Raw genomic sequence first — 15,190 nt, 5'->3', positions numbered from 1 at the left:
CCAACCACTGGAATCTTTTCCCTCTTCTCTATTAGGTTGCTGCCGGATTTGTTTTTTAAAACCTTTACCTTCCATTTTAGAATTAATATTAAGTATCAGTTCTAAAGCAGAAGAGCCATAAGGGCTAGGCAATGAGGACTAAGTGACTTGCCCAGGGTCACCCAGCTAGGAAATGTCTGATCTGAACCTAGGTTCCCCAATTCCAGACCTGGCTCTCAATCCACTGAGCCACCTAGCTGCCTGTTAATTTTTTTAAATCAATTTTAGAATCAATACTAAGTATGGATTCGAAAGCAGCAGAGCAGTAAGGTTAGGCAACTAGAGGAAGAAAACTTGCCCAGGGTCACACAGCTAGGAAATGTCTGAGGCCAGTTTTCCATCCAGAACCTCCCATCTCTTGGCCTGACTCTCTGTCTACTGAGCCACTTAGAGGTTTGTGGTATGATCTTTTGTCAAATGTTAGAGGAAATGTCTCCCGAATTTTCACAAGAGATCCCTGAAAAGTCTAATGGTTCTTTGGAAAGCCAGCACAATGGGCCACAAAATGGTATGCAGCCCTCATGCCCATGCTTTTGCTTCCATTGGTTTGCTCCCAATGGTTATCAGTCATCATGGAGTTCTCTTGATTTCTCTTTTTCTGCAGAGAGTTTGCTCCTGGTGTCTAATCCCAAGGAATATCACTGGATAAGCCAGGGTGTCACTGTCGTCGATAACATGGATGACGGGGAAGAGTTACAGATCACAGACGTGAGTGGGGAAGGGCGGCAATTGGCACAAAGCAAGATGGGCGCAGTATGGGACTGGATAAAGATTTGGAGTGAGAAGACAAGGAGGTTCAAATCGTAGTTCTGCCACTTCTTGTGTAGCTTTGGGGAAATTCTTGGTACCTCAAATGTCAAATAAGGAGGTTGGACTAGATGACCTCTAAGGTCCTTTTTTTTATCCCTAAACCCTTACCTTCTTCCTTAGAATCAATACTGTGTATTGGTTCTAAGGCAGAAGAGTGGTAAGGGCTGGGCAATGGGGGTCAAGTGACTTGCCCAGGGTCACCCAGCTGGAAGTGTCCAAGGATAGATTTTAACTCAGGTCTTCCTGACACAAGGCCCTAGAGTGAGCCACTCAGCTGTCTCCTAGACAAGCTGAGATTAAGTGACATGCTCAAAGTCACAGAGCTAGGAAGAGTCCAAGAATGGATTTAAACTCAGTTCTTCCTGACTCCAGACTCAGTGTTCTAACCACCATTCGAGCACTAAAAAATAGAAACTTTAGGGTATACCTCATCTAGTATTTTAAAGATATTTTATTATTACATATTTTACTTTCTCAGAGGAAAAAACAATAATGATAGATAGCATTTTATGCCATTTTCATGTCTGTAAAGTACTTGACAAATATCACATTTTATCTTACATTTTACTTTTTATCTTCTTTTAACAATAACCCTAGAAGGCAGGTACCATTTTGTATCATGTATATATTATATAACTTGCCCACATTGGTAGAATGTGTCTAAATGAGGATTTGTATTCAGGTCTTCCTAACTCCAGACCCAGTACTTTATCCAATGTGCCACCTAGCCTAAAGGTTGTTGGAATAACTTTTGATATTTTAAAAAAATTTTCATATTTTGATTGATGTCTTTTATTTTTACATTATATTTATTTCTCAAAAAGTCCTTCTCTCCTCTCCACTGAGGCCTTCCTTTTAACAAATACCTTTCTTTTTAACCCTTACCTTCCATTTAAAATTGATACTAAGTATTGATTCCAAGGCAGAAGAGCAGTGAGGCTAGGCAATGGGGGTTAAGTGACTTGCCCAGGGTCACCCAGCTAGAAAGTATCTGAGGCCACATTTGAACCCAGGACCTCTCGTCTATGGGTTGGCTCTCTAACTACTGAGCCACCTAGCTGCCCCTATAACAAATATTTTTAAAGAAAAATTTAAAAGAGCAGGACGGCAAAATTCACCAATATATTGGGGCAGCTGGGTAGCTCAGGAGTTATATTAATCAATTATTAATTATTATATATGAATATATTAATATTAATAATATATTAACTGGGTCTGATCATAAAATAGGAAGATTTTTTTCAATGCTATCAATAAGGCAGTGCCAGGCTCCAGTTTTCCCAGTGTCTGGATGGCAGGGGGTTTTCAATGACAAATCAGTCCCACACCCTGGGGCTAAATGGACCTGTGCAGAGCTGGCCCTGGCCCCCTTTGGCTCAATCTCATCTCGTATAGTTCACAAGCTGGCCAAAGGATTCCCCCTAAAGCATCGTTTTATCATCCTAGCTGATTGAATAAAACATGCCATTTGAAATCAGTCAGACTGCCTCTGGCCGGTAACTGTCCGGACAAGGATGCCAGGACGTACCCTAGTGCTGGGCCACTGGGCACAACTCCTGATGTGAGACGTCTGTCTGATGTCGATGGCCTGCCGGTGGAAACTAGAGAGACTGATTTAGAGCCACTGCATAGGGGACTGGGGTGGTGACAGTCCTGCTCTAGTCTACCCTGGGCAAACCATAGAGGTAGTGTGAGATTCAGACCCATGAACTTTAGGAAGAATATCAACAAGCTAGAATGAGTCTGGAAGACAGTCACTAAGATGAGGAAAAGACTAGAGGCTGTGGATAAGGCATTGGACTTGGAGTCAGAGAGCCCCAAACTCAGATTCTGCCTCAGATGTTTCCTAGCTATGTGAGCTTAGGGAAATCTCTTAGCCTCAGTTTCCTCATTTGTAAAAGGGAAGGAAGGAAAGAAAACAAGTGCCTACTATGTGCCAGCCACTTTACAAAGATTATCTCCTTGGATCCTCACAACAGTCCTGTGAAAAGAGGTGCTATTATGATCATTCCAGTTTTACAGTTGAAGAAACTGAGGCAGACAGAGTTTAAGTGATTTGTCCAGGGTCATATAGAGAGTTAGTGTCTGAGGCCAGATTTGGACGCAGGAAGCTGAGTGTTCCTGACTTCAGGCTTGGCACTTAAAACAGAGTCTTAATGAACTGGTGAGCAGGGTGTTAGGCCATCTAGCTGCCCATTATTATAAATTAATTACGTGTTAATTTAACAAGAACAACAGCAAGAGCCAGCTGAAGGAACTGGGGATGGTTAGCCTGGAAGAGAGAAGAAATCCAAGGGATAATATGGTGGCTGTCTCGAGGGAGATAACCTGGCAAAGAATAGAGTGTGTGCCCTTGAGCCAGAAGATGCTGTCATCTTATGGGATGGGGAAGAATGGCTGGCTCACCAGGATGCTCTCCCCTAAGTCCAGGCCTGCTGCAATGACCAGGCAAACAGTTAAATATCCTGGCAACAGGGAAATTGTGTTAGCTTAGGGAAAGTGCTTGTTACTCTCAAGCTACAGACAGTCTAGTTCATACCGTAGAGTAAACAGAGTCTTAATGAACTGGTGAGCAGGGTGTTAACTTGGGGCACAGATTGTTCCCTCATAAGAAATTGATTTTCTCAGAAGATCCATCTATTTAAACAGACACCCGCTCAATAATCCAAGACTTGGGAAAATATTGATTGAGATTTTTCCTCCCCAAAGTTTAAATTAGAAAAGCCCCAGGGCGTTCTGCAGTCAGGAAATTATAGATATTGTTATTTCACCAAGCTCGAAACTAGAAACGAATTCTGATCAACAATAGTTTAAGGTGAATCTGGACCATTATCTTTAATGAGCTTGAGACTTGGGGTCCTGCCTTCTCTTAGTTAGTGATTTCAGCTAGGAAATACTCCTTTTCCTTTCATCCCTTTCATTTCTAAATATCCTCTCCTCCCCCCAAACTCCAAAAGCTATGCCTTGTAGCAGAATAAAAATGGAAGAGGGAAAAAATTATGTCAGCAAAAGGAAACAATAGAGCAACTGAGTCTGATTGTATATGCAATGGGAAACACCTTTCTTTTCTTTTTTCTTTAGTTTTTTTTTTCTTTTCTTTTTTTAAAAACCCCTTACCTTCCATCTTAAAACTGATCCTCAAATGGAAGGTCCTGGATTCAAATTTGACTTCAAACACTTTCTAGCTGTTTCACTTGACCCCCATTGCCTAGCCCTTACCACTCTTCTGCCCTGGAACCAATACACAGTATTGATTCTAAGATGGAAGATGAGGGTTTTGTTTTTTTGTTTTTTAAAGTGATACTAAGTATTGATTTCAAGGCAGATGAGCAGTAAGGACTAAGCATTGGGGGTTAAGTGACTTGCCCAGGATCATACAACTATGGAGTATCTGAAGTGAGATTTGAGCCTCAGACCTCCTGTCTCCCAGTCTGGCTCTCAATCCACTGAGACACCTCACTGTCTCAAAACATGACCTTTCAAAGAATGTCGTGAAAGATTCTGATTGGAGGGTCATTGTTCCAAGATGAGAGACTTTTCCTTGAAAATGTGCAAATGACACCAGCCCTGATTTTAGTAATCATTGTTGACCTGCAAGGAATACACAAGTGTGTATATTGTTTGTATGTCTATATCTATAGATATATGTATGTATACATAAATGTAAATCTATATGTATGCATACAGCTAGGTGGCACAATGGATAGAGTGCTAGACCTGGCATCAGGAAAACCTGAGTTCAAATCCAGATTCAGATACTTACCAGCTGTGTGACCTTGGGCAAATCAATTAACCTTGTGAACTAGAGAAGGAAATGGCAAACTACTTCAATATCTCTGCCAAGAAAGACCCAAAAATTGATCAAAAAGAGCCAGATACGACTGAACAACTATCTGTCTGTCTATCTATCTATCTATCTATCTATCTATCTGTCTGTCTGTCTGTCTGTCTGTCTGTCTGTCTGTCTGTCTATCTCCCTGTCTATCTATCTATCTATCTATCTACCTACCTACCTATCTATCTATCCATCTATCTATATTTATATTTATGCGTGTATATGTATATGTGTATATGTCTCTCTCTCTGCATGTATATGTGTATATACGTGTGCATGCCCCCCCACAAATATGTGTATGAATATGTGTGTATATGCAGGTCTCCTCCCTTGGTGGCGTGGGATGAGTCTCCAGGCAATCATCATGACTTTTGTTGGGTGTCTCTTCCCTGCTGCTCTCCAGGTTGCTTTTGATGTCCTGGGCTTCTCCGCAGAAGAGAAGATTGGGGTTTACAAACTGACTGGAGGCATCATGCACTTCGGGAACATGAAATTCAAGCAGAAACCAAGAGAGGAGCAGGCGGAAGTGGACACCACTGAGGGTAAGTTGTTTGGCCAAGACCACGGGTCAAGAGCAGCCAGAAGCAAATCCATGAAGGTAACAGGCGTCAATGCCTATTGGTTTGTTGGTTGGCCATCACCATGACTACCATTTTCAAGATTCAATCGGCCAATGAGCAATAAGCCTGTCTTACTATGCATTAGATGTCAAACGATGAGTTTAGAAGGAAAAGCAAAAGCTTAGTCCCTGTTCTTTCTTTCTTCCTTTTTTTTTTTTAGACCCTTACCTTTCGTCTTAGAATCAATACCATGTATTGGTTCCAAGGCAGAAGATCGGTAAGGGCTAGACAGTGGGGATTAAGTGACTCGTCCAGGGTCACATAGCTAGGAAGTCTCTGAGGCCAGATTTGACCTCAGCTCTTCCTGACTCTTTCTTATCCACTTAAGTCATGTAGCAGCCTTTAATGTGAATAATATTGTACCAACCATGCCATAGAGGCACCACACAATCCTTGTCTTTTCCTTTCTACCTTCTATAGTGGCTGACAAAGTCGCCCACCTCATGGGTCTCAACTCTGGGGAGCTGCAGAAGGGCATCACCCGGCCACGAGTCAAAGTGGGCAATGAATTTGTACAGAAGGGCCAGAACATGGATCAGTGTAACAACTCCATTGGTGCCCTAGGCAAAGCCATCTATGACAAGATGTTCAAGTGGCTGGTGGTCAGGATCAACAAAACCCTGGATACCAAGATGCAGAGGCAGTTCTTCATTGGGGTGCTGGACATTGCAGGCTTCGAGATCTTTGAGGCATGCTTCTGAACCCTCTTCCTCCTCCTCTTCCTCTTTTTCCTCCTCCTGCTCTGGAGGGGGGAGAGATGCTATTATTATTCATGTTTTACAGTTGAGGACACTGAGGTAAACAGAAGTTAAGTGGTTTGCCCAGAATGACATGGATGGTAAGTATCAGAGGCTAGATTTGAACTCAGGTCTTCATGACTCCAGGCTTAGTACTCTATCTATTGGGTCATCTAGGTCTTTCTTTACAGATCTATTTTCTCCTTTTAATTAGAGAGGCAGCATGGCACTATGTTTAGAGAGAGAGCCTCAGAGTCAGGCAGACTTGGGTTCAAATCCTGACTCTGACCTATATTTGTGGTGTGAACATAGGCAAGTCACATAACTGTTAAGTTAAAACTCCCAAGAGATTTCTGAGACTAAGTTAGAAAGCAATTTTTGATTGACGGTGTTTCCACACTAGGTGTTCCCTACATAGATAAAATCATGGGTCAGGACCAAAACAGCACCACCAGAAAAAGAGAATGCCTACCTGCCTTTGGCCTAATTTCTTAGGAGTAACTGATGGCAGAGTAGATAGAGCCTTGAGGCTCGTCAAGAAGATCTGAGTTCAAATCCAGCTTCAGGCACTTACTAGCTGGGTGAGCCTGGGCAAGCATTTAACTATTGTTTGCCTCATTTCCCCCAACTTTAGCATGGGGATAATAGTAGCACCTACCTCCTAGAATTGTTGTAAGGATCAGATGAGATAATATTTATAAAGCGCTTAGCCCAGTGTCTGGCACATAGTAGGTATTTCATAATTACAATCATTATTATTATTAATTTCCTTAGACTCCATCCTAATTTCTTTTGGCCCTGAGAAGCTAAGCTAATTTCTTCTTCTTTTTCGGATTAGATGGGATCTGATATTGGTAGAGGGAACTTCTGGTGAGGAAATTCACCCAACCAATGCAGATTGGCACCTACCTTGCAATTTGTAGTCATAGAGAGTTGCCATGGGGCAGGTAGGTGCTGAAATGGATAGAGCTCAGGGCTTAGAGCCAGGAAAACCAGAGTTAAGATGCTGTCTCAGACACTAGCTCTGTGACACTGACTTCTGTTGCCTCAGTTTCTTCATCTGTAAAATGGGGGAAAATATTGTTTGTTTTGAGGATAATATTTGTAAAGTACTTTGCAAACCTTCAAGTGCTCTATAAATGCTGGTTATCAGTGGTCATACAAAGAGATTAAGTGATTTTCCTAGGGCCCCATAGCCTGTATATGTTGGGCATAGCACTTGCTGATATGGAAGGAAGCCACATCTCTAACTGTTAGTGCATGCTGACTCTCTATAACTTCTATAATGTCTTTAAACAAGTTCACATCTCGGGATGCATGGAAGCCCCTAGGAGGCATATCGATAAGTCCCTGTTCTGTAGGAAGATCTATTTTTCATTATCTCCCTTCTCTCACTCCTCCCTTTGCAGTTCAACAGCTTTGAGCAACTCTGCATCAACTTCACCAATGAGAAGCTCCAGCAGTTTTTCAACCACCACATGTTTGTGCTGGAGCAGGAGGAGTACAAAAGGGAAGGCATCGAATGGGTCTTCATTGACTTTGGTCTGGATCTGCAGGCCTGCATTGACCTTCTAGAAAAGGTAATAATCCTTTCAAGAGAGGAGGATAGAGAAAAGGAGCTTGAGCTCATCAGTGAGTTAAACACTTAAGAGTTGGAAGCCTAGGACTTCATCTCATCATTCCATGTCTTTCCGTTCCATCCCTTTTCTTCCATTCCTTTCCTTTCCATTCTATTCCTTTTCCCCCTTTTTGCCTCTCCCCTCTATTCCCTTCCCTTTGTCTTCCCTTCCCTTTATTTTCCCTTCTCTTCCCTTCATCTTCCTTTTATCTTCCCTTTATCTTCCCTTTATCTTCCTTTCCCTTCCCTTCCCTTTTCCTTTCCTTCCCTTCATTTTTCCTTCCCTTCCCTTCATCTTCCCTTTCCTTTCCTTCCCTTCTCTTCCCTTCCCTTCATTTTTCCTTCCCTTCCCTTCCCTTTATCTTCCCTTCCAATTCTATGCAACAAGCATTTGCTGTGCTCACTGTTTTAGGAGCTAGAGAGAAAAGGACAAAAATGGAATTTACATTCTACTGGGGAAAGTATATACCAGATAAGTTGAGGAAGGTGAGAACATGAACCAAGAAGGGGTCTGACAAGCCTGGACTGAAGATGTAGCACCTGATTTGAGCCTTGAAGGAAGTTACGGGTTCCAAGATGTGAAAATGAAGATTGCATGCTAGGCATGGGGGGAGCAGGCTTTGCAAAGGCACAGCCATGGAAAATGGTTTGCCAAATTCTGGGAAACAGCTGGGTCACTTTGCCTGGAGAGGAGAGTGGGCGGGAGAGTAATGTGAATGTCTGGGAAGTAGGCTGGAGGCAGATTCTGAAAGGCATCAGCACCAAGATGAGGAGCTTTCTATTTGATCCTAGAGGCACTAGGGCATTTCCTAGGTGGACCAGTGCTTTAGTGTTATTTTGGCAGCTGTGAAGGATCAGAAAGGAGAGACTCCAAATAAGAAAAGCAATTAGAATCTTCATCATTGTTATTATATCTTACATTTATTTTTTAAATGAGATTTTATTTTATTTTCGAAGATTTGCCTTCCCTCCTTTCTACTTCCCCCTGTCCCCATGAGAAAGCAAGAAAAAGCAAACCTCTGATGCAAACATGCATAGCCAAGCAAAACACATTCTTTCATTGGCCTTGTCCCCCCTTCCCCCCCCAAAGGACTCTAATTTGTTTTTACTTTTTTACTTCCTTTCATTTTTTGAAATTACACGTAGAAACAAATTTTTGACAATTGCTTTCTGACATTTTGTGATTTCTGTTCATTCCCTCCCTCCCTCCTTCCCCCTGCCACACCCAAAGTGGTAAATAGTATGATATAGGTTATACCAGTGCTTTCATGCAAGATGTTATTTCCATATTCTTCACACACCATGACACAAGATAAATATCACAGTACAATAAAAAAAAAACTCATGAAGGAAATCAAGAGAAAGAGGATGTGCTTTGATCTGCAATCAGATTCGAACCGTTCCTTCTTTGGCTTTGGATAGTATTTTTTATCATGAGACGCTTGGGGTTAACGTGAGACCTTGTTTTGCTGATAATAGTTTAGTTCTTCACAGATGATCATCATATAATATTTTTTATTTTTTTTATTTTTTTATTTTTTTTAAACCCTTACCTTCCATCTTGGAATCAATACTGTGTATTAGCTCCAAGGCAGAAGAGTGGTAAGGGTGGGCAATGGGGGTCAAGTGACTTGCCCAGGGTCACACAGCTGAGAAGTGTCTGAGGCCAGATTTGAACCCAGGACCTCCCATCTCTAGGCCTGGCTCTCAATCTACTGAGCTATCCAGCTGCCTCTAATATTTCTTTTATTGACTCTACTATTCTCCTGGTTCTGCCCACTTCAAAATATGTCTCAATCTGCATCAAGTCCATTAGCTCTCCATCAGGAGGTGGGCAGCATGTTTCATCATGAGACCTCTGGAATTGTCTTTGGTCATTGTGTTATTCAGAGTTCCCCAGTTTTTCAAATTCAATTATCTTTACTATATTGTTATCATTGTATAAATTGTTTTCCTGGTTCTGCTTACTTCATTCTGCATCTATTCATATAAGTCTTTCCAGGTTTCTCTGAAAGCATCCTCTTCATAATTTCATAATAATATTTCACAAGTAGGTGGTAGGCAGCTAGGAGGCACACAGTAGGTAGAGTGCCAGGCCTGGGGTCAGGAAAACTCATGTTCCTGAATTCAAATCTGGGCTCAGACACTTCCTAGCTGTATTGCCCTGGGAAAGTAATTTAACCCTATTTGCCTCAGTTTCTTCATTTGTAAAATGATCTGGAGAAGGAAATAGCCAACCATTCCAATATCTTTCCCAAGAAAACCCCAAATGGGATCATGAAGAGTTGGACATGACTGAAAAAATGACCAAATAACAAATTCTGTCATATCCATTTGCCATAGCTTATGTAGTCATTATCTAGTAAGTACCTTATTGGCGATCCTATGGTACACATGTCAGAGGCGGCTGCTCCCTTCCCCTTCTCCATGTGCACCTGAGGACATTTCCCTCATCACCTGCCCCTCTGCCCAGCAGCACAAAGGGAGCACTTTCTCCCTCCCCTGTCTGTGGTAAGGCAGGAGGCTCACATGCAATGTGAGGATTACAGTTTGGGTACTTGGTTTCTAAAAGGTTTGCTATCACTGCCCTAGAGGATGGCCATCCCCCTTGGGTTCCAGTTCTTTGCCACCACAAAAAGAGTTGCTATACATATTTTTATACCTATGGGTCTTTTTCCTCTTTCTTTGAACGTTTTGGGGTATTATGTACCTTATATTTCTATAATGCTTTATGGTTAGTTTTCAGCAGACTCCCACATGTGCCATCTTATTGGTTCCTCACTACAGTGTAGTATAATTGAAAGATCTGGAATTAGGGAATCTAGTTGCAAATCCTGGCTTGGCTCCTTCCTACTCAGGTGACTGGGGGCGCTTACATTATCTGTCTCTCTGGTTTATTATCTGTAAAATGAAATACTGGCTTAGATGATCTCTAAGACCCCATCGAGCTCCAAATCTATTTCCATTTTATAAGTTATACAATTTACCCAAGGCCATTCCACTAGTAAGTCAGAGAATCATAGATCATCAGAGCTGGAAGGTACTAAAAATCTAAACATACAGATTTAGAGTGAGAAGGGGCATTGTTATTGTTCATTTGTTTCAGTCATGTCCGACTCTTTGTTACCATATTTAGAGTCTTCTTGGTAAAGATACTGAAGTGGTTTGCCATTTCCTTCTCCAGCTCTTTTTACAAGTGAGGAAATTGAGGCAAATAGGGTTAAATGACTTGCCTAAGGTCACCCAGCTAGTAAGTATCTGAGGTCAAATTAGAATTCAGAACTTCTTTCATTCTATTTACTGTACCACCTAGCTGCCTGAAAGGGACAGTGGGGATGATCTTGTCTACTTCTTACATTTTACAGATGAGGAAACTGTGGGCTAGAGGGTTCATGCCCAGGGTCACTCAGGTCACATGTTCCCTAGGTCTCAGTTTCCTTATATGTAAAATTAAAGAATTTTAGTAAGATCCTTAGACCTTTTTTTTTTTTTTTTTTTTTTTTTAAATAAAGTCCTTACCTTCCATCTAAGAATCAGTATTGGTTCCCAGGCAGAAGAGTGGTGAAGTCTAGGAAATAGGGGCTAAGTGACTCATCCAGGGTCACACAGTTAGGAAGTGTCTAAGGCCAGATTTGAATCCAGGACTTCCCATCTCTATGCCTGGCACTCAATCCACTGAAGCACCTAATTGCACCCTAGATAGCTTTAATATTTAATCATCAGTGATTTTATGACTTAACTAAGTGACTGTTATCTGTGATCTCATATGATGATATCATTTGAGGAACAAAAGGAAGATCCCCTACCCCATCCCCAACCCGAAAATATCTGTTTCTGAAATGAGGAGAGCAAGAGAGTGACAGAGTCAGCTTTAGAGAATTCACTTTGGAATCTCTATGAAAGATGGTTTGGAGAAGGGAGAAATTCTGGAGGCAAAGAGACCAAGTAGGAGGCTATCATAATAGAACAAGGAAGAGGTGATGAGTGCTCCAACTACTGTAGTGTCCAAGAGAACAGAGAGAAGAGGTGGATAAGAGAGATGGAGGTGAGGAATCAACAAGGCTGGAAAATTGATTGGATGGGGATGAGGAAGACTGTAGAACTGAGGATGATTTCTAAGTTGCAAACATGGATTACTGGTGATTTCCTCTACAGAAATGGGGAAGTTAGGAGGACATGTGGGTTTAGAATTACATTTTCAATCTTTTAACTTCTTTAATACTTTGGCAAGAAAGAGCTTATCACATGACTTTTTTTCTGTGATAAGAAGGTCTGAGAACTATGTGAAAACACCCAATGGGGTGGGGTTGGGGATGGGGAGGGATACAGGAAGAGAAAGCAGAGGTAATACAGCCCAAACTCCCCTATTTCACAATTTCACTGAAGGCTGATCTTATTCCCAGATCTATTCTGGGTCCTGGCTAAGAAGAGTCAAAAACCAGCTTCTAGGAGCTTAGGGAAGAAACTGATCAGTCCCTTCAAGCATTGATTCAAGCGTTTAGCCCCTTGTTGGACAAATTTGGACACAGCTCCCTGCAATCATCCACTCAGCTCCCCAAGGCTCAATGCTCCTTCTGCATCTCCATCCCAACTCTTTTGTTTTTTCATTTTAAAACATTGTTTTTTACTCCTTACCTTCCATCTTAGAGTCAATACTGTATATTGGTCCTAAGGCAGAAGAGTGGTAATAAGGGTAGTGCAACTAGAGTTAAGTGACTTGCCCAGGGTCACATAGCTAAGAAGTGTCTGAGGCCAGATTTGAACCTAAGCCTTCCCATTGCCCTATCCACTAAGCCACCTAGTTGCCTTTTGGTTTTTAATTTCTTTTGTTTTTAAATTTAAAATTTTTGTTTTAAATTTTTAATTAATAAGCATTCATTATCTTTCCTCTTCTACCCTGGCCCTCAAATACATAATACTTTTGATAAATAAAAACTAAAACTATCTTTCTATTTCCACTTTTCCCCCTTATTCGAGAATGTCAGGACAGTTCTCTTGTATAATTTCCTGCAGGATGATGTCCAAACTAAAAACTAAAACTAAAAGAAGTCAAGACAAATTAATTTCCTCATTGGCCATGTCCAAGAGTGTATTCCTTCTTCTGCACCCTGAATCCATCACCTCTGTCCTGAGGTGGGATAGCATGTGTCTTCATGAGTCCTCTGGAATTCTGGTTTCCTATTGCATTGATCAGGATTTACTTAACCAACATCACTTCTCCTCTAATTCTGTGGCTTCCTTCTCTCCCTCTTATCTCTCCCAGCCCATGGGCATCTTCTCCATCTTGGAAGAGCAATGTGTCTTCCCCAAAGCCACAGATGCCACGTTCAAGGCAGCCCTGTATGACAATCACTTGGGAAAGTCCAATAACTTCCTCAAGCCAAAGGGAGGCAAAGGCAAAGGCCCTGAAGCCCACTTTGAGCTAGTCCACTACGCTGGCACGGTAAGTACTGGCACCAGCTGTCCATCAGCAGCCATCTGCTGTGTTGATTTCCAGACCCAGGAACTGTTTCCAGATGAGCTATTCCAGACCCAACCAAACACTCCAGCATATTGCAGATTCACACTGGAATGCATTTCCAAGTGCTGCACGCCATCGATGGAGGAGGTGGTAGGGAAGGGATGAATATACCGCTATGGGCTTCTAAGTGAGTGGAAGAGCCTAGCAACACTTCAGAAAAGTGTGACCTGCTAAGCAAAGGGAGGCATGCCTCCTGCTCACTCACCCTGCCCACTCCTTCCCCCTCATGGAAAATTCCAAAGCATTGGAGCAAAGGACGGCGGGTTTGAAGCCATCTCTGGCCCTCCTGTTGAACCTGCCATTCTTTTCCTCCCCGGATTCTGGTCCTGCTAGCCTTCAGTTTGACATCTCAGACTCGGAGAGTGGGCCAGAAATGAATACATTGGCAAAGACGCCACGAATCCATGAGTAATTCCCAAATTGGAAAGGGGGTGGGAGATGCTCCAACAGATTGTGACCAGCAAATCAAAATGACTTATCTCCATAACCAGGACAGCTCCAATAGGAAATGGAGCTAGCTGGGAGGTTGGAGAGGGGAAGAGAGACAAGAGTGGGGGCGGCTCGCTGCTGCCAGGATTCTGGCTCCCCATTCATTTCTGGCACACACAGTCTTCAAGTATAATTAACAGAGGAAGGGAGTCTTTGTTCAGCAAGCTGAAGGAAAAAGATCAGCCCCCCCCCCCTTTCTGTGTGACTTCAGGTTGCTGGAAGAGCTAGCCGCCTGCTCTTTGCCAGGTTCATGGAGACCTCTGTGAATGGAGCAGCAGGGAGAGAGGTGCTTTTGGACCATGGCGTCAAGAGGCCGCACTTAAGGCTGAGCAGAGAGAGCAGGCTTTTTGAGATATTATTGAGCTCCCAATGAGTGGATCTCCCGGCAACCCTAAGCAAACAGCAGGATGGGGACGGGAACTGCAGAGCTTCCCCTCTCCTGAAATTAAAATAGCATTTGATTTCTAGCCAGTGAATACCTCAAAGCCAAGGAGATCGGCTTCACTTCCGAGAACCGAGCCCCAAAGTTCAGGCACCTCCAGAAGGAGAGACTGAGTTTTCCCCTTTGGTTTTCTTTTTTTTCCCCCAATATTGGAAACGAAAGAACAAAAAGTTTTTTTGGCTCCCTTGCTCTTTCCCTGGGCTGTGCTCAGGCTGAAGGACCTAGAACATTTTCTTTCTCCTTGTTCCTTCCAGTTAGATCTTCACTGGAGAATTTAGTTAACTGGAGTGATGCAGGCAGCCAATATGGATGATTCAGCTTTCTCCCCATTTGACATCTTCTTCCCTGCCCCCCACCCTTAGCCCTGCCATTCTGCCCTGATTTAGGGGGCAAGATTTAGGGGGCAGACCTCTAGCCCAGATGTTAGCCAAGAGAGGAGAAAAGGCAGCTCACACTGTTGGATCTTGGTTCTCTCCAGGTGGGGTACAACATCACTGGCTGGCTGGAGAAAAACAAGGACCCCTTGAATGAAACTGTGGTGGGCTTGTTCCAGAAATCCAGCATGAACTTGCTTGCTCTCCTCTTTAAAGAAGAGGAGGCCGCAGGTATGGCTCATACCCCCACTGCATCGTCCCTCCTGCTGGTGGGAGGCTGAGGGCGAAAATGCATTTCCCCTCTCTTAACAGTCAGCCAACAAGGATTACTAGTGTCAGACACTGCTCAGTGCTGGGCACCCCAAGGAGGAAAGTGACATTACCCTTGCCCTCAGGAAGGAAGGAAGGAAGGAAGGTGGGAGGGAGGGAAGGAAGGAAGGAAGGAAGGAAAGAGAGAGAAAGAAACAAACAAAGAGAGAAAGAAGGGAGGAAGTAAGGAAAGAGGGTGGGAGAGAGGGAAGGAAGGAAGGAAGAAGGAAAGAATAGAGAAGGAAAGAATAGAGAAAGAGAGAGAGAGAAAGAGAGAGAAAAGAGAAAGAAAGAAAGAAAGAAAGAAAGAAAGAAAGAGAAAGGAAGGAAGGAATAAAGAAGGAAAGGAAGGAAGGAAGGAAGGAAGGAAGGAAGGAAGGAAGGAAGGAAGGAAGG

At 42.8% G+C, this 15,190-nt stretch overlaps 1 protein-coding gene across 1 annotated transcript in view; it reads left to right on the top strand.

Annotated features, from left to right (window-relative positions):
• The window catches only part of LOC123231162 (myosin-16-like), an 89,025-nt gene that overhangs the window by 16,811 nt on the left and 57,024 nt on the right, over window positions 1-15,190 (top strand). The window contains 6 exon segments of the mRNA XM_044657411.1: window positions 644-747; window positions 5,088-5,226; window positions 5,725-5,993; window positions 7,451-7,621; window positions 12,923-13,102; window positions 14,590-14,804. Of these exon segments, the coding sequence (XP_044513346.1) occupies window positions 644-747; window positions 5,088-5,226; window positions 5,725-5,993; window positions 7,451-7,621; window positions 12,923-13,102; window positions 14,590-14,804 (1,078 nt within the window).

Source organism: Gracilinanus agilis, chromosome 1 (assembly GCF_016433145.1).
Source record: "Gracilinanus agilis isolate LMUSP501 chromosome 1, AgileGrace, whole genome shotgun sequence".
Taxonomy (NCBI): Eukaryota; Metazoa; Chordata; class Mammalia; order Didelphimorphia; family Didelphidae; genus Gracilinanus; species Gracilinanus agilis.
The sequence above is the reverse complement of the archived record's forward strand: the minus strand, read 5'-3'. Positions and strand labels throughout refer to the sequence as shown.